Below are 20,074 nucleotides of genomic sequence, written 5' to 3'. Positions count from 1 at the left end.
GGTTTTCTCAAAATATTTCACTGAACTGGTTTTTAAAAGACTGAATAATAATCATATCTTTTCTTATTAAGTAGCTCTTCAGTAATGTGAATCATGTGTGAACTATCTTAGTCAAGCTCTTTAAGCAGTCTTAAGGAATACTCCAAGTGCTTTCATGGACTTTCCTGTAATGTTTGTCCACGTAACCTGCTGAATATGTACGGAGCTCTGTCATCCCACAAATATTAATGAGAACCTATTACTCAAATTCTCACCAAAACACTCTTATTCTATGATTTGTTAAGTGTGTTATGATTCAGAGTTCAAAGTAATCCTTAGTTATATTATACTAGGCCCTGATGTGGCCTATCAGTTCATTCACTGTGTAAAATGTGCTGTTATAGCTGTTTTTTCCTTCAAGGACCTGACTTTAAACTCATTTTCCTTTGACTGTCTTCCCCCTGAAAACAGAGAGTTAGAGCGACAGATACATGGGGCTTTGGTGCCTACAGCTGAAGCTATTTTATTTAATTCAATTTAGTTTGATTTAGCTCCAAATTACAACAACAGTCCTCTCAGGGCACTTTATATTATAAACAATAATAATAATGGATTGGATTTATATAGCGCTTTTCAAGGCACCCAAAGCGCTTTACAATTCCACTATTCATTCACTCTCACATTCACACACTGGTGGAGGCAGCTACAGTTGTAGCCACAGCTGCCCTGGGGCAGACTGACAGGCAACTGATATCGCGCCATCGGCCCCTCTGGCCAACACCAGTAGGTGGTAGGGTAAAGTGTCTTGCCCAAGGACACAACGACCAGGACAGAGAGCCCGGGGATCCAACCGGCGACCTTCTACCTTCTGGTTACAGATGCGCTTCCCAACCCCCAGCGCCAAACCAGCACTTGGCGATGGTGGGAAGGATAAACTCCCTTTTAACAAGACTAAACCTCAGAGAGAACCAGGCTCAGGGAGGGGTAGCCCTCTGCTGTGATTGGTTGGGGGTGAGGGGGGAGACATGATAAAAGACACATTGAGCTAGAGATTAATAATAACTAATGATTAAATGCAGAGTAGTGTGGTGGTGTTTCATCATCAAAGTCAATCAAAGAATCAGCTGAGAACATAAAAAGATTTTAAAAAGTGATCACAGACAAGTATATTTCTTCCCCTGTAGAGATCAGGACACAGTCCTGCTACGAGACAGAAACAGTGATGGCAGTCACAAGCCCTCAGAGTCACTGTGTGACTGTTTCACCCAAGAAAATTTTTATTTCTTAGAGCTAATTTGGTTCAAAATGTTATATAAAAGTGCCTTTTCCCCTCTGTGTAATCACAGATACGACACAAGGAGCAATTAAAACTCCTTGTTGTAAAAAGTGTGTCTGTGACCAATGTTTTTATAACTTTTCTCTGTTTTCCCTCCCACCACCATCTCCTTCTCTTGCAGCCAACAGTGTCTGCATCCCACTATAACGCTCTGTTTGGTTCCCTCTCCCAGCGCCTGACATGCCGGCACATAAAGATCTTTCATTTACTTTCCCTGGAGTAAATGTCAGAGATGATTTCCAGAGGGAAAGAATATAAACTGCCTCAGAGCGATGCAGGCCTCTCCAAACGCGTGGGCAGCACCATGAATTGGTGTGCTTCCTCTCCACCGCTGGGGATTATTCAGGGCATTTAGAAGAACATACTGTCAAAGCAGTTAAAAGAAAGGGAAGAAAGAAATAAGAAAGCATAAAGTCTTTAATTGGCAAAGCATGATATTGCCTTTCTTGGGACTCTTTAATGTCTCATCTAGCGCTATGTGTGAGAACAAGCGCTTCCACAAGCATCTAATTAGAGTGGCTTGGCAGTAACTTGTCTACGTTCACACACTATGGAGCCCTGATTAGTCTTCTCAGCCTGCAAATGAAATGCAGTGGAGAGTGTTGCTCCTCCGTACGTAGGTCTGTTTATCTGAAACCAGCTTTATCAACTGTCATGAAAATGCAACTGCAAAAGTGACTGCCTGGAGGAGAGGTGCAGACAAAAGCAGGACAGACAACAGCAACTGAAGTGAAAATTCATATTCAAGCAGGATGGTCCATCAGGAAGCATTTTTTTGGTGACAGTAGTTCTGCTTTTGGACACAATAAATCTCCACTGTATGAGTCATCAGTGGCCGCAGTGTGTATTCCTGTGTGCGTGCGTGTGGAGAGGAGGGCAGCTGAGTTAAGTTATGTGGAACTGAAACCATCTGGTTTCTTCCTCATCACAGAGAACAGAAATACCTCAACTCGTCACCAGACACACGCAACAGCCTCTCATCCTGTTGTCATGGCAGTAAAGCGCAGGATGGCGAAAAAATATTTCTTTGAGCAGGTCAGATATTTATGTTCATGGCTTCCACCAAACAGCTGGTTTTGTTATCTGGTAATTACACTACGTGTACCGGGCAGAAGTGTGGCACACACACAGTAGCTTTTTAATATGTAATCAACTGATTACTCCAGGCAGTACTTAAGGCCTCGGTGGAGTGTTGGTCCTCGTTGGATCGTTGTACTTACTTCACCCTTCCTTTCAGATTGAGCGTTTTCATTATCACAGACTGATTGAAGAGGTGTGTGAGTGAGTTTTTCCCCAAGCCCTCGACCTTCCCTCTGAACCCCAGGAACTCTCTCCCCACATTCACTGTATATATGTACAAATCTCACCTGGTGCTGTAAATAAACCCTTTTGTGCTTGCACATCTCAGAGTCCTGCATTTGAGTCCTGCCCAGCAAATCGTGACAATTTCAGAAACCATCACAATGAAAGAAAAACTGTCCAAAGAGCATCAGTTCTCTGGGTGAAAATGTGTTGTTGATGTCAGATGTCAGAAGAGAATGGCTAGACTGCTTCGAGTTGACAGGAAGGCAACATTATGTTAAATAAGGTATGCAGAAGAGCATCTCTGTATGCAAAACATGTCAAAGCTTGAAGCAGATGATACACAACTGCAGAAAACCTCACTGGGCGTCGTTTCCATCAGCTAAGAAACAGAAATTGAGGCTTTAATTTACAAAAGAGAGAGTTTACAAAATCTTACAATAAATGACTGCAAAAACATTGCATGGATCCATGCTGCTGTGTATTGCTGCTGATCATGCTCATCCCTATATGACCACAGTGTTCCTATGTTCTGATGACTGCTTCCAGCAGTTAACACATCATGTCCCAAAAGTCAAATCATCTCAAGCTGGTTTCTTAAACATGACAATGAGTTCACTGTAGTCAAATGCTCTGTTGGAGATCTGGACATAGATGTCATTCAGGCAGCTTTGAAGGCAAAAGGTGCTCCTAGCAAGCTGTATCTAATAAACAATGCATATCAATCATTCTTTCTATCTATGTAATATGTACTATTTTAATAATTACATGAAACATTATTCTTATTATTAAAAATTGCTCATGATTTTATAGCCGAGTCTGATGTTGCTGATGTGTTGATGATATCTTTTAAAAATGGGAACTTTAGAGCTGACACTGCTGCTACACACAGCTGGAGTAGTCTCTGGATGGAGTCAGCGAAGGAGTCCATGAACTACGTGGACCACATATTGAACGAAGCACAGTGAAATATCAGCGAGCGATCACTGAACACTTACAGAAGGGAGGAGGCTCCTTTAACCAGTGGATCTAATATTTAAGACAAACACAAAGGAAGAGCACTAAAAATCTTTATTACAACACTCCAAGATGCTACATTAAGAGTTACATGAAACTTACTAAACAGTGGACACAGTTGTTTACTATGAATCAGATCTCACATGTGAAACTCGTCTTTTAAATGTTCTTTTTAAACAAACACTGCATGACTCCTTACTAAAAAACAAGTTATGCCCAGTTGCAGTCATAACAATGTAATTACATTAATCAATGCGCCACAGCAAATGCCAAAGTGAGACTGGTAAGAGTTTGCTCTCAGAGAGATATCTGCATTTCCACTTTCTAATATATCTTCAAAGGCTAATGGCACCGTCAGAGCAGCTACAATAACGTCTAAGTACTGTAACCGAGCAGGAATCATTAGCAGATTCATAAGGCGGCAAGCTCTCCTGCTGCAATACACGGTATTTCACAGCAGCACACCAAATAAACTATTTCAGTACATGTCACTCACATTACAGCAGCAAACATATAATCTTTCCTGTAAGGACACAGCTGATACAAGAAAGCACTGAGGAAGCCTGTTTATGTGCACACACGCACACACACACTAACAAACGTACATTTGAAGATCGTATCAACTGTTGTCACTTTTCGTCTTAACGTCTGGTCACTTGGGATGTGTGACGAAACATTTCTCCCACTGAAAACTCAACGCCCAGATGAGCAGAACCCACTTTCTGGGCTTTCTGAGTCACATGACGGAGCAGGTGAAGCCGCAGCAGTCTTTCAGCAGCGTGAGGCTGGTTTTAGTGAGAAGCGGCGCTGAGGTCTGCTGAGATTTAAACGCCACCTTTTGATCTTGCGAAGCACCTGAAGCTTAAAGGAGAGGACATGACAGTACAATCACCACAGTGGGTTCACAATCATTAAGATTTACTGGTTACTTAACTGGCTTTAATAGTTAACTGTTAACTGCCAGCTTTCTGGTTAGACTCACCTTTTGCAGCCAAAGCTTTGGGAAATTTGGACTGTAAGAAGGCTGCCATCTCTCTGTCTTCCTCTCGCTCCCTGTGAAAAAGCATATTTCCTTGTTATTCACTGTGAATTACAGGGTTTAAAATTTTTATTACATCTTGTTAAACACCACAAGGCTTGCTTTAAATCCCAGGCTGCGGGCATCACAGCATCCTCACAGACTGTCACGCTCCTGCTAAGTATTTACAGGCAGATTTTTCTCCGAAATAACAACCTAGTTATCAGAAGCGACAGCTGATCTGTGAGTGATGGTGGACATGCTATCATTAATTAGGAAAATATACAAAGGGGCTTCGTAGGAGTGGAGCTATATGAAGAATTAAGTAACAAATAACTAATTAAGGCTTTAAAGCTGTATGCGCTTTTGTCAGTGGAAACATCACATGAAGGATCAGATTATTGTCCAGATTCTTTTACACGGCAAAGGTGGTGAACCGAAGTGCTCTGACAGAACCGTCAGACATGATAATCAATAAAAGACAAGTCAGGAGATGCTTTTTATTTCTGACTCATCTCTGTAATGCCCCTGAATACCAGAGTGTGGCACTCAGTCAAAGTTCTTTTCATCCATTAGCCTCACCTCAGCCTTTCAAACTCTACGTCGTCCACAAGGAAGTCTCTGGTCTCCACCAGCTTGTTGATCTGCTGCAGCAGCTTCTCTTCTCTCTCCCGGTCCTCTTTGGACTTGTCTTTGTCTGTTCAGTAGTCACGAGACAAGCCTTCTGTTAGAAATTGTAGTCACTGTGCAGTGTACCAACAGACTTTGTAAAAAGAGATGGATGTAGCCACTGTGCCAGCATCTGTCAGTTTCATTGAGAAGCCTTGAGCTTTAACTCAAAGCTGCTTCATCCTCTATTTTACTCCCATCGTGTTGTATTCAGTACGATGAGAAACGAATTTGTTATAAATGTTAGTGAGGTGAGTGAGTAGGGTCATTTTCATCTTGACTTCTTTTTGGGACCACAAGAGTCGACCAAGAATATAGATTCTTATGCCCTTCTGCACTCAGCAGGGGAAATAAATACTGCGTCCTTCACTGACTTTGTAAGTTTGCTCACTTCCAAACAAATGAACAGTTTGGAATTTTTTATGGTAGTTTTACTACCATAATTTTTTTTCTTTTTAGTTGCCGGAGAAACTGTCTTTTCTCTCTGGGTTGCCATCTCAACTTAATGAACAGAGGAATGCGCGTATTCCTTCGACAATAAAGAAATAAAATTTAAGTAGAACACAGAAAAGGCTCCAGAGGCTCATTGTTGCTTGACCTGAAAACCTTTCTTTTAAAAAGTATTTTTCTTTAATTGACAGCAAGCTCATTCTGAAGCTGTGCTTAATTCACTCCAGTCCTCGCTGAACTGCGTTACTGGAGACAGCTCATATCTTTTCAACTATGACAGAGCAAACAAGAACCGCACAGGACCCGCTCAAAGCACACTGTCACCAGGTTAAAGTCGAGAGGCGCAGGCTTCTTTTTAATCTACCTGGAATTGAGACAAGCTTCTGCAACTCCTGCTTCAGCCTTGTGATTTCTTTGCAGAGCTGGATGTCGTCCATCCTGAGAGAAAAAAAGACAAATAAAGAAAATATTTCTTTACCAAACTTTAGATATCTGCAGTAAACAAGCTGATATTCAGGTAAAACAACAGTTAAGCTACACTTGTCTTCACATGGGCTTTAGAAAAAATATGTTTTATGTGGTAATTCCCACCTTGTGTGATAATTGTATGGGTATATCAAAGAAACAACCACTGGACTCAGCTTTTGGCCACAGATGACAGTGGTTTATTAGCTGAAGTAACGCCACCACATTGCCCTCTGTGAATGAATCACACCCAACAGTATCAGATCTCATTTTGTCCTCTGACTCTGATGGCGATTTCCAAACAACAGGGGCTGGTTGCATGGGTATTATCTGTGTATGTGGCGGCGTGTGCGCATACGTGTGGGCTGCTATAAATAACAGTGGTGTTAAAAAGAGGAAAGTGACTGTAATAGATGTGCTCTGAGCTGCTGCTTTAATTAAATAGGTTTCACTTCAGTGTACTTCAGCTGTATATATGCCAGCGTGACTCATAGGCTCACAGCGACGTGTTTATTCAAAATGCTTGAAAGCAGAAGTTTGTATGAACGTCACAGAGAGCCTAAAGTACGAGGATGTGTTTGCTGCCTATAAGAGGACTTCTGTGGTACAACCCCCCCCCCCACCAAAAAAAAAAACAACCCCAGGAAAGATACTCAGAGAACATAGAGATCAAAATAAACCCAAACAGTGTTGGATGAATAATAGAACTATGCTTCAAAGGTTGAGTTTGAGATTCACCTACTTAATTTTGTTACTTTTAATCTTTTTAGTTTTTAAGCTTTGCTACCCAGATAAAGGGGAGCCCTGAATGTAAAACGTTTATCTTATTATCTCTTTGCTAATGCTGTTCTCTAATAGTTAGCTAACTATATTAACTGCTTAAAAGGATATGCTGTTAAACATTAACAACAGAATGGAAAGTCAGCCAAGAAATTAACTATATGACCTGCTTAGTTGTTGACATTGGGCAAAAGTAAACTTAAGTTCTTCAAAAGTCTTGAGCAACCCTTCATTTCTTTACATTTTGCTAGGAAAATGGAAAAGTATGTGCAGTGATTAAATGAAATGTGTGCAAACTTACATGGAAACACAGGCAAAAAGAGAATTTCTACAATTGTGGTGAGCTTGAAAGTCAGTATTTGGTACGACCACCGTTATTCTTGAACTCTGTTATGCCTGAACTTTCTTATGCAGACTTCTTGTAGTGTCTTTAAGTAGTGTTCAGGAATAATTCTCTAGACTTCTTGAAGGACATTGAAAGCTTTTCTTTTCATGTTGGCTGCCTTTTGTTCTGTTCTTTGTCAAGATTAACCCTTCACTGCTTAAATAATGCTGAGATCCGGGCTCTGGAGAGACCAATCCATGACTACTTTGTGTCGTGTTAAAACTTTTATGCAGTACTCTACACAGTTCTGTACAATTTTATTTTTAATGTGACAAAGTCTGAAGTGATAACACTATCCACATAGTAGAATAAAAAAGTCATCTATTGGCAGTTATTATTATAAAAGGTCGGGTAAAAGGCTCTCTACACAGGAAACAGCTAAACCTGTTGTTTAAAGGTCAAAGAAATAAACTATAATAAATATTCTTTGTGTCATCAATTTCATCTCCATGTAAAATTACATGAACAAATAAATCACATGAACAAGTGACGTCTAAAGTTTGACGTCTTAACTTAGGAAATGGAACCATATGTTGACCACAATACGTATCAGTGGGAATCTGAAATTGGCTTTGTGTCTATAATGGATCTGACAAGTTGGGTTTCACTTCTCCTGGAATAGGATGAGCGCTAACCCTGATTTAAAAGTAGTCTGGGAACTACTACAAAAGTAATTGCACCAGCTTGGTTTCTGCATGCAGTCAAACGGATGAAACCATGCAGATTTAATGAACAGAGTAAATTAACAGATTTTTCACAGGATTCTTATTAGAACTGTTGTTATTTGCACAATTTTTCCTGCTTCATGTATTTAAGCCAAGACTCCCAGCTACATGTTTAGTACACGGCTTTAATAATTGTGAGTGAAAGTAAAAGAGAGATAGGAACATTGAGACTGTGCATCACTTCTCACCCTCTGGTTATGGCTGAACATGAAAAGAGATGATATTTATGACATATTTCATCAAAAGACAAAACAAAACCCAGAACAACAATGATTATTTTCAGTTTTCAAGTTCACCATATGGCTATATTATGCAGTGCTAGCCTCTCTTTCTTACTCTGCTGCGCCAAAATAATGAGAAAAGACCAGCAGAAACAAAAGCCAGCTTTCAAGATCGAATAAAATAACAAACAAACTGTGGGTGTGTATGTGCTGTTCGTCTGCTAAGGCCTGAAATAGCACGGCTGTTTTCCTCACTTCCATCATCCACATGGCTGCTCCAGTCACTGATGGTTGACAGTTGTGGTGCATCATCTCTGACTCCTGAGGGTATCTTAGCAGTATATTGGTGCATTCAGATCCCTGAACTTTAAAGTTTTGTAGTGTATGTGGCAGCAGGGGACCAAACAGTAAAACATCACATGAGATAACAGAGGAATATTTCATCCTCTTACAAAAGCTCTCCTCCTCCAACAGACAGAGAACCATAAATCCTAAAAAAACAAACTAAACTAATGAGATGTAGTCTGGATTTATGCCTCGAGCATGTTTAAATGTACCTAACATGAAGAGGTCTGGAGAACAGGCAGATCTTACATGTATCTCAGCTCTGACTCTCTCCGCACGAGAATGTCTCGTATTCGTTCGATTCTGAACAGCTCTCCTTCGATATCCTCGACGGTGATTGTGGAGTCGGCCATGGAAATGACATCATCTGCTGAGAGACAGACAAGATCAGAATACAGCTGTTTGGGTCTGATAATACACCTTTGAGAGTTTACTCATAGTTAGCTCCGAACATGAAGGCATACAGAGGACCCGTTACGCTTTTCTTATTTTTAAACATGTATGTATAGCTGCAAAGTGTACACTCGTATTAAACATAGCCAGAGTTTTATATGATGATCTCAGTGTATGTAATCCGTGAGTGCCCTAAGTGCTCTGTTTTGCCCATTTTTTCACCTTGTGGCTCTGAATGAAGTCACTGGGAGCGGTTATCTATAGTAGACCTGAGAGGTCAAAAGCACAAATATAAAATACTGCAAATATCACACAAAACACAACAGAAATTGAATAAAATACAATGGAAAAAGAAAAAACACTGAGAAAAAATATCACAAAAAGCTTGTTGCTTTATTGTCTTTTGTGGAGACCATGAAGCAACAAGCTAACAGCAAACATGTATCTATAGTATTAAAACACACATGAGTGGCTTCTTTTTCTCCATCACAATAGAGACGAATCCTTTGCTTTTTTTTTAAGCATGTCTCAGTCTCCTTCACTTTCACAGCTGTTCTGTCACGTTATTGTGTTCCCAAAACCATCTCTGAATGCTAGAAGTCAAGAAGGAAGTCACCTAGGATTTTCAAATATTTACCATAGGTGCATCTACTAAGAGGGTGAGGTGTAGCACTGACGGTCATCAGTATTTTTCTTTTTGCTGCTGTTTTCTTAAGCTGCAGTGTGTTTGACCACTCAGGGCCACCGTAGATACCCCTGATATGGTCATGTTGGGTGCACACCACAGAAGCCCCACCCACCTACTATTCAAATCTTATATTTAAGGGGCAGCCAATCAGATGAAACTAGCTTAAAGAAGAGGAGAAAGAGCTAGCACAGTTTGTTTAAGATGGTGGATAAACAGAGGGGCTACAGCCTCCAGACTTGTTAAGATAAATAAGCATTATTTTGAACTGTGACTTGTGCAAAGCTACTCTGGTAGAGTACATGAAAAAAAAATCTAAACAAGCATGATATGTCCCTTTTAAGTATCTTTTGTTAACTGAATTACCCTGGAAATCCCAGCAAAGCATAGAGTGTGATGAGCAGTCTTCATAAGAACAGCTGATTACTATTACCAGCATATGGTTTGCATGTGTAACTTTAATCTATGTATACTTCTAATGTAGCAGCAGGACAGGTGTACAAGTGGATTTTTTCACGAGATCCAGGTGCAGAACTTTGGTATTGTGGGTGCTGATTCATGCATCACAGGCTAATTATGCAAGCTGTTGCTGTCTGTGCATATTGAAAGCAAAGTCAGGATTGTTGGCTTGTCGAATACTTGCAGTTTTTATTTTAACTTGGTTGCAACAATGGATTTTAACATGTAAGCCATGTGTGGCAAATTTCTCCAGGAAAATCAAAATCAAGATAGTCAAACAAGCAATTAAAACCACCTTGGGTCTAAAACAGCTTCCCGCTACGATGTGATCAGAGCTTTGTGGATACTTCCCCCAAGTAACTCTCTGCACATCCCTGAATAACTGCATTCCCCACCCTGCTTCCGCAGCCTCCCACTCCTCACCAGGAGCGATGAGTCATCCAGCAGAGCTTGGATTGGCTTTTAATTACCCGACCTTGTGTGAAAACATACTACAATCACACTGACTCACCGGGGAACAGCGAGCCAACACAAACACAAACCCTCAAAACTCCCCACATGGCAATCCCACCGCTGTTCATCTACATATTAATTATCAGCAGGTGTTTTAGTGTTGAAGCAATCTGCATGTGTTCCTTTTCTTGTCATTTTTTTTTGGCTCCGAGCTTTCTGTCAGAAACTGTTTGAAGCTTTTTATTTCACCCTGTCACTTTAAATTATTCACTTTGTACAGAAGCTTCATGTCAACATGCAAACTGTATCGTTTACTCATCTCGAGCACCCAATCCAAAAATCTTTGATGTCGTTTCCTTTCAGATTTTTGCTGCTGTCAACCGTAACTTTTTTTTACCCTTTTGAATGTTGCTGTAGGTCCATAAGTGTGTGACAAAACTGAAGGTGCAAAGACCCACAAGCAAGCAGCAGCTGAAGGTGACTGCAGCAAAGGTCAAGCAGAGCAACACAAGGCAGGAAACACAGCACAGAAGCACGAGTTCTAAATTTTATCCCACTATTAAAAATATCCATCCATCTTCTTCCGCTTATCCGGGGCCGGGTCGTGGGGGCAGCAGCCCAAGCAGAGAAGCCCAGACCTCCCTCTCCCCAGCCACCTTCCCCAGCTTGTCCGGGAGAACACCAAGGCGTTCCCAGGCCAGCCGAGAGATATAATCTCTCCAGCATGTCCTGGATCTGCCCCGGGGCCTCCTCCCGGTGGAACATGCCTGGAAAACCAAACCTCAGGCACCCAGGAGGCATCCCTGTCAGATGTCCGAACCACCTCAGCTGGCTCCTTTCGATGTGAAGGAGCAGCGGCTCTACTCTGAGCCCCTCCCGGATGGCTGAACTTCTCACCCTATCTCTAAGGGAGAGGCCAGCCACCCTTCGGAGGAAGCTCATTTCCGCCGCTTGTATTCGCGATCTTATTCTTTCGGTCACTACCCACAGCTCGTCACCATGGGTGAGGGTAGGGATGTAGGTCGACCGGTAAATTGAGAGCTTCGCTTTTACACTCAGCTCTCTCTTCACCACAACAGACCGGTACAATCTGCACCAATCCGTCTGTCGATCTCCGGCTCCCTTCTCCCATCACTCGTGAACAAGACCCCCAGATACTTAAACTCCTCCACTTGGGGCAGGAACTCGTCCCTGACCCGGAGTGGGCTCTCCACCTTTTTTTCCAGCTGAGGACCATTAAAAACATTAATTACTAATTACGTTTGAGTCTCCGAATGCAGAGAACAAGGCATAAAAATGTTATTCCTAAAACAATTAATGAAAAACTTTGTTGGTCACAATCAGAATACTTTAATGATCCATAAGAAATGATTATAGTTGCTCTAAGACAGTAACAGACTAATTAAATAATACGATATATTACAAAAATTACAAATTTAAGAAACAGCACTAATATATACAAATCGCTCAATTATAAATATTAAGAATATTACAGGGTGAAATATATATGATTGACACTTAACTCTAACCTCTGTCAGGTCTCTTAACTATAAGCTGAAATTCCACACTTCAATCACAGCTTTTACTTTTTGATTTAAGATTAATTATGATAAAATTACAGAAAAAAAAGTGTCATTGTCCAAATACTTATAGCCCTAACAGTATACAGATGTTCCCATAAATATATTTTTACAAATTCAGTAAAATGTTATTTTAAGTAAAATGTTCTAATTTTGGTCGGCATATAAACTACAGCTGTTGGGACTACTCACCGAGGAGACTTTGTTTGGGCTGCAGAGTTCAGACAGATGGATCATTCTTTAAGTAAGTAAAAAAAAAAAGTGCACGCCTCAGCTGAATGCACCACTTTTCTTCTTCTTGTGTCACAGAAATGTGAATATGTGTAGATTATCTTCCACTGCGTTTCATTTTTTTTAGAGAAAAAAAATCTATATGTCAGTTAAAGAGATTGCTTATATTACAGGATCAATGACAGTTTTTGCTCTCATTAAAAAAAACAAAACTAAATTAAAGGATTACTTTCAAGCACATTGCTGCAGACCAAGCTGCTGGTTGCCTCATTTTGCTTTTATTGCCATTTGTGTATTTATATTTTAAAATTTGAGTATATTAGGGAATGACAAACAATTGTAATAAAAAACATAATTAGTTGACATAATTTAATTAATTGTCCATACGAGATGGGATTAATGTTGATAACTGATCTATTCTAGTAAACTTCTTACACATAGCCCGACCCCAGCCCGAGGGAGCCCTGGCTACAGCCCTGCTGACATACAACTTTAACATGATGCTCACAGTGGTGATCTTCAAGGATCTAAAAGTGTGCTTCCTTCCTAGATCACTTCTCGCAGCAACAGCACACGCACACAGGCAAACTCAAACACGATGCTCAGAAAGTCACCTGCTTTCTCCGCTGCTTCATCCACCTGCTTGTCTTCCAGAGCGCCGCACACTTGAGAGGATTTTCTCTCTTTTTCCATTTTTCTTAAAAAGAAAAAAAAGACACTTCTTCTTTGTCTGCAGAGGAAATTCAAAGGAGATTCTCGCACAAGCTTAAAATTAATATTAAAAGGTGTCCCCCAGGTCCATGCAGCATTGCCCAAATGTGTGAGGAAACACAAAGAGAGGACAGCTGCCAGCTGATGCTGAGTCCATCCAGTCCTACAGCCGTGGATCTCTGAGCATGGAAAAAAGAAAGCTGTTGCACCTCATGCGAGCTCCGAGGCTCCACCTACTGACTGGCAGGAGCAAAGCAATGAGTGCAAAGTGGGAGAATGTGGAAAATTATAATTAAATCCATCAAGAGAGAAAAAAAAATGCTCCAAACTAAATTTGTTCTTTCACTCTGAGTCACATTAAGATCTTAAAGGATGTCAGATTATAAGGAGCCTAAAGCCATGCCAGGTGATATTTATAGACAGCAGTGCTTGTCATGAATGTACTCTTTCCCAAAGTTGGGGAATGAAATCTCTTTATAAGCAAGTTCTGCTTTTTTAAATCCAAAACTGAACCAACTTCCCTTCACTTCACCTTCAGAGGAGCACAAAAGTCTGAATCAGAATTCATGGAGATCAATGAACGGAGACATTTTAGTCAAACTTTCAAATACTTCCCTCAAAAAGTTCAGGTATATCTCTCATGGTTCCACTCTCAGAGAGCCATCATCAGCAGCGTCAATGGCAGTCTATCTCAGTGTGGATTACTATGGAGGTCATAAAAAAAATCTCTACGCAGGTTCACTGGATGTTAGGCAAAGGCACAAAGGTATCCTCATTTTAAAACAACAAAAGACAACAAAGGTTAAACAGACGTCTTCCGTTTTAATGGTTTCCTCCACTGTAACCACAACAGTAGCACTCTCCACAGGAGAATCCAGCTGTCTATCATCATGAATTTTTCATCTAGTCTGACTGAGTTCAGCTCTCGACAAAGTGGAGAGAACTCGATTTCACGCAGGCGGGCCCTCGAGGCAGCAGGCCAGATGTTCGGGGAGTGCAGCATGCGTCTGCCCGCACACTAGAGCTGCCACTGTGCCATAGATAGCCATGTCCCACAGCCATGAAGCCAGCCAGACACTTCACACATTTGTTGCCACAAGCCCAGAAGCACATGAAGGAAAATGACTGCCATTCATGTTATATGACAAGGCAAGAACATCTGTAAGCCCGACAGAGTGAACACTGTTTCTAAAACTGGCTCAAAATGTGTCGCACATTCAAGTTTTTACTATCTACTTTGGCTTTCAGGTCATGCAAAGTAAGTAGCAATATAATTATTCAAACCCCCCAAACACACCACAATCATTTCTTTTATATACCATTAAAAAAACAACAACAACAACAACAACAACAACAACAACAACCCTGCAACTATAATAATCTTATGGAGCTCTTAGATCAATGCTACTTCACTGCATAGAAATGAAATGTTTAGCACTTTTAAGTGAAGACAAAACCGGAAGTAAAATATCAGATTTCACAGTTTTCATTTGGAGACAAAACGTTTTGGGATTTTTTTCCACTTACAGCAGAGGTGTCGAACTCCAGGCCTCGAGAGCCGGTGTCCTGCAGGTTTTAGATACCACCCTGGGTCAACACACCTGAATCAAATGATTAGTTCATTACCAGGCTTCTGGAGAACTTCAAGACATGTTGTGGAGGTCATTTTGCCTTTTGAATCAGCTGTGTTGGATCAAGGACACATCTAAACCTGCAGGACACCGGCCCTCGAGGCCTGGAGTTCGACACCTGTGACTTACAGCATTCCCACAGACTGTATACAAAAGATGGACTTAACCAGTGTTACTCCACTGACTGGTTTTCTAAAGCTTTTAGTTCAGCAGTTTGGCCATAGCCATCTTGAGCAACGTTGAATCTGACTGAGGACTCTATGAAGTTACACTTGTACTTGTGAAGCCATGTCCTATAGCAGGGGTGGGCAACTCCAGGCCTCAAGGGCTGGTGTCCTGCAGGTTTTAGATATCACCCTGGGTCAACACACCTGAATCACATGATTAGTTCATTACCAGGCGTCTGGAGAACTTCAAGACATGTAGAGGAGGTAATTTAGCCATTTGAATCAGCTGTGTTGGATTAAGGACACATCTAAAACCTGCAGGACACTGGCCCTCGGGGCCTGTAGTTGCCCACCCCGTCCTATAGTATACTCTCATTTATTGTCTATTAAACTCTAAACTGGACCAAAATTTACAAAATAAGAACACTTGATGCTCAAAATTGAGACTCATTGGAAAAGCATTTATGATAAATTGGATCAGAAATAGGTTCTCTTTCATATAGACTTCTATGTAATTGGAGTCCTTTCTCCAAACATAGCATTTGCCCCCTGCTGGTCAGTGCAAGAAATGCAGATTTATGGTTTCACAGTCTAAATACATCTTTTATGGAGAGAGAACATCTGACATGAGCAGAAATATAAATTAGACAAATAAAATTTTAAACAGGTGTCTTCTGACTGTCGTCACAGCTCAGGGCTGTACAACTCAAGTCATTTTTGCACAAGACATTCTGAATGTGCTCAAGTTACCCCAGTTCAATACACATAAACAAAGATTTTCATCTCGCTTCATCTATATCTTCAGTTCAGAGTTTAGAGCCCAGAGGGAGACACAAAGCTGATAAGTGAGAGCAGTCAGCAGTGACTCCTCCAGCTGATTAACAGCAGGTTCGGGTGTGGTAGTGCAACAGTTTGGCCTCACCTTTTGCACACGTCTTGTGTTTATACACCATGAGAGAAGCTTCCATTAACACAATACCTCAGGCTGTTTAAGCTGCCCGGTGGCACTGAGTAATTGATTTGCTCGGCTGTAATCCTGCTGCCTTCTTTGCTTTAGAAAACAATAACCGCTTATGCAAATGTACATTAGTAAAAGCTCAGGAGGCCCAGAGATGAATCCCAAAATCCATCCGTACAGCTGACACTCACAGTCTGATAAAAGAAAAGAAAAGAAAAAATGGAGGGACAGACTGGATGACGTAACATTTAATTCTGATGGAAAAGTAATGAGAAGGAAAAGTCAACACTTTTGATTGTAATGAATCCTGTCAGGGTGGGAAATTAATCATCCCCATCTGGACTGTGCAACTTGGTGATGAAGAGTGACATATCTTTAAGCAAGGCTGCAGAGCTCGAAGGGAACGATGACTCCCATTTCCATATTAATAGCGAAATCTGATTCATTTATTATGTGACAGTGAATTTATTCTTCTTATTCACAGAATTGCTCCTTTTAGTATTTTCACCGTCTGGAGGTTTTAGTGGTTTACCTTCCTTGCACTGTTGTTGTTGCTTTTGTCATTTTCCATTGCTTTATCAAGCCAGTCTCTCTCCTGTTCTGACTCGGAGTCACTGGCCTCGCTTGCATCCGCTGCCAGCAGGCGGGAATAGTTAATCCTGCGGTGGTGGGGGGCTTTCCACTGGAGCAGGGGCAGGCACACACACCACACTATCAAAACCATCGCCAGTCCTCTGAACATCCATGTGAGCCCGATGCTTTGGGCCACAAACCCTCCAGCCAAACTCCCCAGTGCACTACCCAGATGAATAGAGAGGGACTTGTAGACCCTCCTGACGCTCCTCTCAGCCCCTGGTGTGGCGATGTCCTCACACTGGAGCTTCACGGCCCACCAGAGAGCTCCGCTGCTGAAACAACTCAGCACCTGAGCAGGCAGTGCAGCCCACGCTCCCCAGAGGAAGGAGTAGTAGAAGCACTGCAGGCCGAGACTCGCGGCTCCAACTGCGAGCATCCTCCTAGGGCCGAGCAGCCTGGAGACTCGGCCAGCCATCAGAGGGAAGGCGGCCTGCGAGAGCAGAGCGAGGGCAAGAGATAGTCCCATGTGCAGCTCACTGCTTCCGCGATCCTGCATCTGCCACAGGAGGAAGTTGTCGATGGCCGAGTTCGCCACCCCGACCAGCAGGGTGGTGAAGACACAGAGCACAGCCTGTGGGGAGCCGCGCACCAGTTGCAGGGCTTTCAGGAGCCCGCTGGTCCTGTTTCGCTTCTTGTTCAGGTAGAGAGGGAGGGACATGGCCAGGGGCAGGACCAGAAACGCCAGGCTGGCATAGCAGTAGAAATGCACCACACTCCTTGAGGTCTGAGCAGCTATGAGGCATGCCAGTCGGCTCACCAGCAGGCCGGTTACCCCAACCCCGCATGCTGCTCCAAGTACACCCCACACCCTGGTGCTGCTGTAGCGGTCCGAGGCATCCGCGAAATCTAAATATTCGTAGAGGCCGTCGTCTACATTCCACTCCAAGGGTGCGGATGCCGCCTCCCACACACACATAATGATGAGTATCAAGAAGAAGAGTTGATGCTGAGTGTCCATCACCTTTAGGCTGCCCAGGAAGCCCAAAGAACTCTCATCCTTTTTCTCCCCCGTTTGCTGCTCTGATTTCAGCTCAGACCTCTTGTTTCTGACCGGAGTTGCCAAAGAGCTGCTGGAACTTTCAAGCACCTTTGATTCATTCTTTTGTGGCGCATAAAGAAGAGGAGATTCAGTGGTATGACTGTGATTGTGATGGTGATGATGATGAGGTGAAGTTTCATTTGTAATAACAGGAGCTTTCCTATCAGCATCAGGAAGATGAGTGACAAGCGACTGGGAAACATGAGGTTTTGGATGGGATGTTACAGGTCCAGTGATGTTCACTGACAGTACATCAGATGGATTTTGGGGCGGGCCGACGTGCGGATCCGAGGCGTTACAAGTCCATGCATGCATATCCGTGTTCGGGATGAGCAGGAGGAGCAGAGCGGCTGCTGCCGAAAACACGACAGAGCCGCAGATCACCGCTCGTCTCTTGTTGTAGTGTTTGGAGAGCAGGCTCGCCGCGGGGCTCCACACCAGCGTAATAAAGTGCTTGGTACCCATGACGATGCCCGTCATGGCAGGAGTCAGGCCAAGCTGTCTGAAGTACAGGGTGAGGAAGGGCAGCAAGCATGCTTTAGCGCAGGAGCACAGGAAGTTAAAGGTTCCAGCCATAGCGAGGGCTCGCTTTATGTCAATCTGCTTGATCCTCTTCATGTTTGAGCAGCTTAGAGTCCGTCCTGCTAGCTGTCACATGGAGCGATTCAAACTGAGAGAGACAGAGAAAATATAAAAATGTTAGTGCAGACATTTCAGTCTTTTGATACTAATACATTCTGAAAAGGCATCAGGCATCATCATACAAAGATTTGACCTCTGACCTTTTTTAAGGACAAATAAAGTCAAACTTTCATAAAATGTATTTTATCTTCAGAAGTGTGCTTTAGATTCTGCTGACTTTGTTTGTATTGGCAAAAATCAGGAAATGATACTGGTGTATGAGGACTCTAAATATCACATTACACTTTGCGTCTAAATATCAGTCGCATTTGACCTCTGACCTCAGTTTTACATTTTCAGATCTGCTTTTTTTTAAGTTGACCCTAGAATGTGTTACATATTTAAAGAAAGGATTGTCAAGATGCCAAACTAGATAGAAATACACTTTAGTTTAATATTATATAATAAGCTCAAGTTATTCATGTCCAGTCATTTAAAAATGAATCCATTACTTGCTCACAGATAACGCCTGTGCAGTCAAAGTAAACACCTGTCATGCTATCCTTGTATAGCATTTAAGAAATATTAAATGTGGACATTCATTTTAGTTATGTTTTGCCATTATGTTGGCCATATAGAGTTGTTTAAATAAATACATTGAAGACTCCAGGCGATTTATTTCTGTTCTCAGGTAATAAAATGATTCCTCCTGCTGTTCCTAATGCGATAGAGGCCCTTAATAAATGAGTTGAGGGCTGGCCCTCGTTTATTTCGCTGTAGCTCCAACAATAATAAAGTATCTGTTTTTATAGTAACTTATCCACACTCACATGCGAAGCAGACAGACTCAAATGATCACCCTACAGCGACTTCATTGTGTTTGAGGAAATAAGCTGACACGAAAAAAACGAGGAAATGACAGACTGTCAGGAAACCACCCGTCAGGCTGGACGCACCTGTGCCTGCAAGATGTGGAGGACTAGTCCACGTCACGCCAAGTTTATAAAGGAAGAAAAACAAAGTTTTAACATTTACCTTTTAAATTCTGCCCAAGTTCCTTATCCTCTTCTGTCGATCATTTCCCACCCGCGACTCCGACAGCGCACTCCCGTGTTTGAACCTTTGTTGCTCTGAGCTCTGGACACCTGTAGCAGTCGGGTACGCGCTCAGCAGCAGCAGCAGTGCGAGTTCACACCTGTGGGCGCAGATTCCCACGACTATAGCTCCTCCTGTTGGTGTGGATGCCCGTGTGCACTACAGAGAGCATCGTCGCAGCTCGATTAGGCGATAGGCGCAGTTCATCAGAGAGTGATCAGAGAGCTCCAACTCCTCTGTTTTGATGTCCAATTACATGTTATTAAAGCAGGTCATCTGGTTTGAATTTTATATTTGTCTCCTCAGTGCAAAGATAAAAATCTTCAGTAAGAACCACTTCAGTTAGTGTGATTAGTGCTGACTTTAAAATGACCCCCTTTTTGGGGGGATTTGAATCAATTTGAGCAATAAAACTTGTGTGTTTGTTTGCCTGGATCATGGCTCAAGTCGCAGAAAGCATCGTACAGCAGTTTGACACAAAGCAGAAAATACCAAACTCCAGCACATGCTGTTTTTTTACACCTCTGCTCTCTAACAGGTGTCACATGGGGTGATTCAACTTGATTCAACCCTAAAAATTCACATACATCAAGAGGTTCAAATCACATATATGTTTCTTTCTTCTTCTTTCTTTTTACCTCCCCAGCATGTGGGACTTTAACCTCATCTGCTGGATGCCACATGGCATTATTGTAGTATTTCATTGCACTGATTAAGTTGATT

At 42.1% G+C, this 20,074-nt stretch overlaps 2 protein-coding genes across 5 annotated transcripts; both read right to left on the bottom strand.

The window, feature by feature from the left end:
* Positions 1-3,438: 3,438 nt before the first annotated feature.
* Positions 3,439-14,771, bottom strand: zgc:171844 (uncharacterized protein LOC100151763 homolog). 4 transcript variants are annotated; one of them, XM_005926675.3, is made up of 7 exons: positions 14,732-14,753; positions 13,108-13,190; positions 8,942-9,062; positions 6,136-6,209; positions 5,235-5,349; positions 4,617-4,687; positions 3,443-4,495 (listed from the first exon to the last, which is right to left on the bottom strand). In XM_005926675.3, the coding sequence occupies exons 2-7, from the start codon at positions 13,184-13,186 to the stop codon at positions 4,371-4,373; spliced, it is 585 nt and encodes a 194-aa protein (XP_005926737.1). In that variant the 5' UTR covers positions 13,187-13,190; positions 14,732-14,753; the 3' UTR covers positions 3,443-4,370. The 4 variants fall into 4 exon arrangements, with proteins under 4 accessions (XP_005926738.1, XP_005926737.1, XP_042076191.1 ...); XM_005926676.3 differs by having other exon boundaries at positions 3,439-4,489; positions 13,108-14,771; XM_042220257.1 differs by having other exon boundaries at positions 3,444-4,495; positions 13,108-14,767.
* Positions 14,772-14,937: 166 nt separating this feature from the next.
* On the bottom strand, positions 14,938-20,000 carry mfsd6l (major facilitator superfamily domain containing 6-like). The gene is made up of 2 exons (XM_005926673.3): positions 19,292-20,000; positions 14,938-18,305 (listed from the first exon to the last, which is right to left on the bottom strand). The coding sequence occupies exon 2, from the start codon at positions 18,251-18,253 to the stop codon at positions 16,481-16,483; it is 1,773 nt and encodes a 590-aa protein (XP_005926735.1). The 5' UTR covers positions 18,254-18,305; positions 19,292-20,000; the 3' UTR covers positions 14,938-16,480.
* Between the last annotated feature and the right edge of the window lie 74 nt (positions 20,001-20,074).

The sequence above is a fragment of the Haplochromis burtoni genome, unplaced genomic scaffold, assembly GCF_018398535.1.
Source record: "Haplochromis burtoni strain Fernald_Lab_line unplaced genomic scaffold, NCSU_Asbu1 Contig_45, whole genome shotgun sequence".
Lineage (NCBI taxonomy): Eukaryota > Metazoa > Chordata > Actinopteri > Cichliformes > Cichlidae > Haplochromis > Haplochromis burtoni.
Note: the sequence above shows the minus strand (reverse complement) of the source record. Positions and strands in the feature narration are given on the sequence as shown.

What these genes read in the sequence shown, in the direction of transcription:
- mfsd6l (XM_005926673.3), bottom strand. Translation starts at nt 18,253, where the DNA reads ATGAAGAGGATCAAGCAGATTGACATAAAGCGAGCCCTCGCTATGGCT.
- zgc:171844 (XM_042220257.1), bottom strand. Translation starts at nt 13,186, where the DNA reads ATGGAAAAAGAGAGAAAATCCTCTCAAGTGTGCGGCGCTCTGGAAGAC. An exon ending in TGAAGCAGCGGAGAAAGCAG is followed by an intron (nt 9,063 to 13,107) that starts GTGACTTTCTGA and finishes TCTGTCTCTCAG; the next exon opens with CAGATGATGTCATTTCCATG. An exon ending in GAGTCAGAGCTGAGATACAT is followed by an intron (nt 6,210 to 8,941) that starts GTAAGATCTGCC and finishes TTTTTCTCTCAG; the next exon opens with GATGGACGACATCCAGCTCT.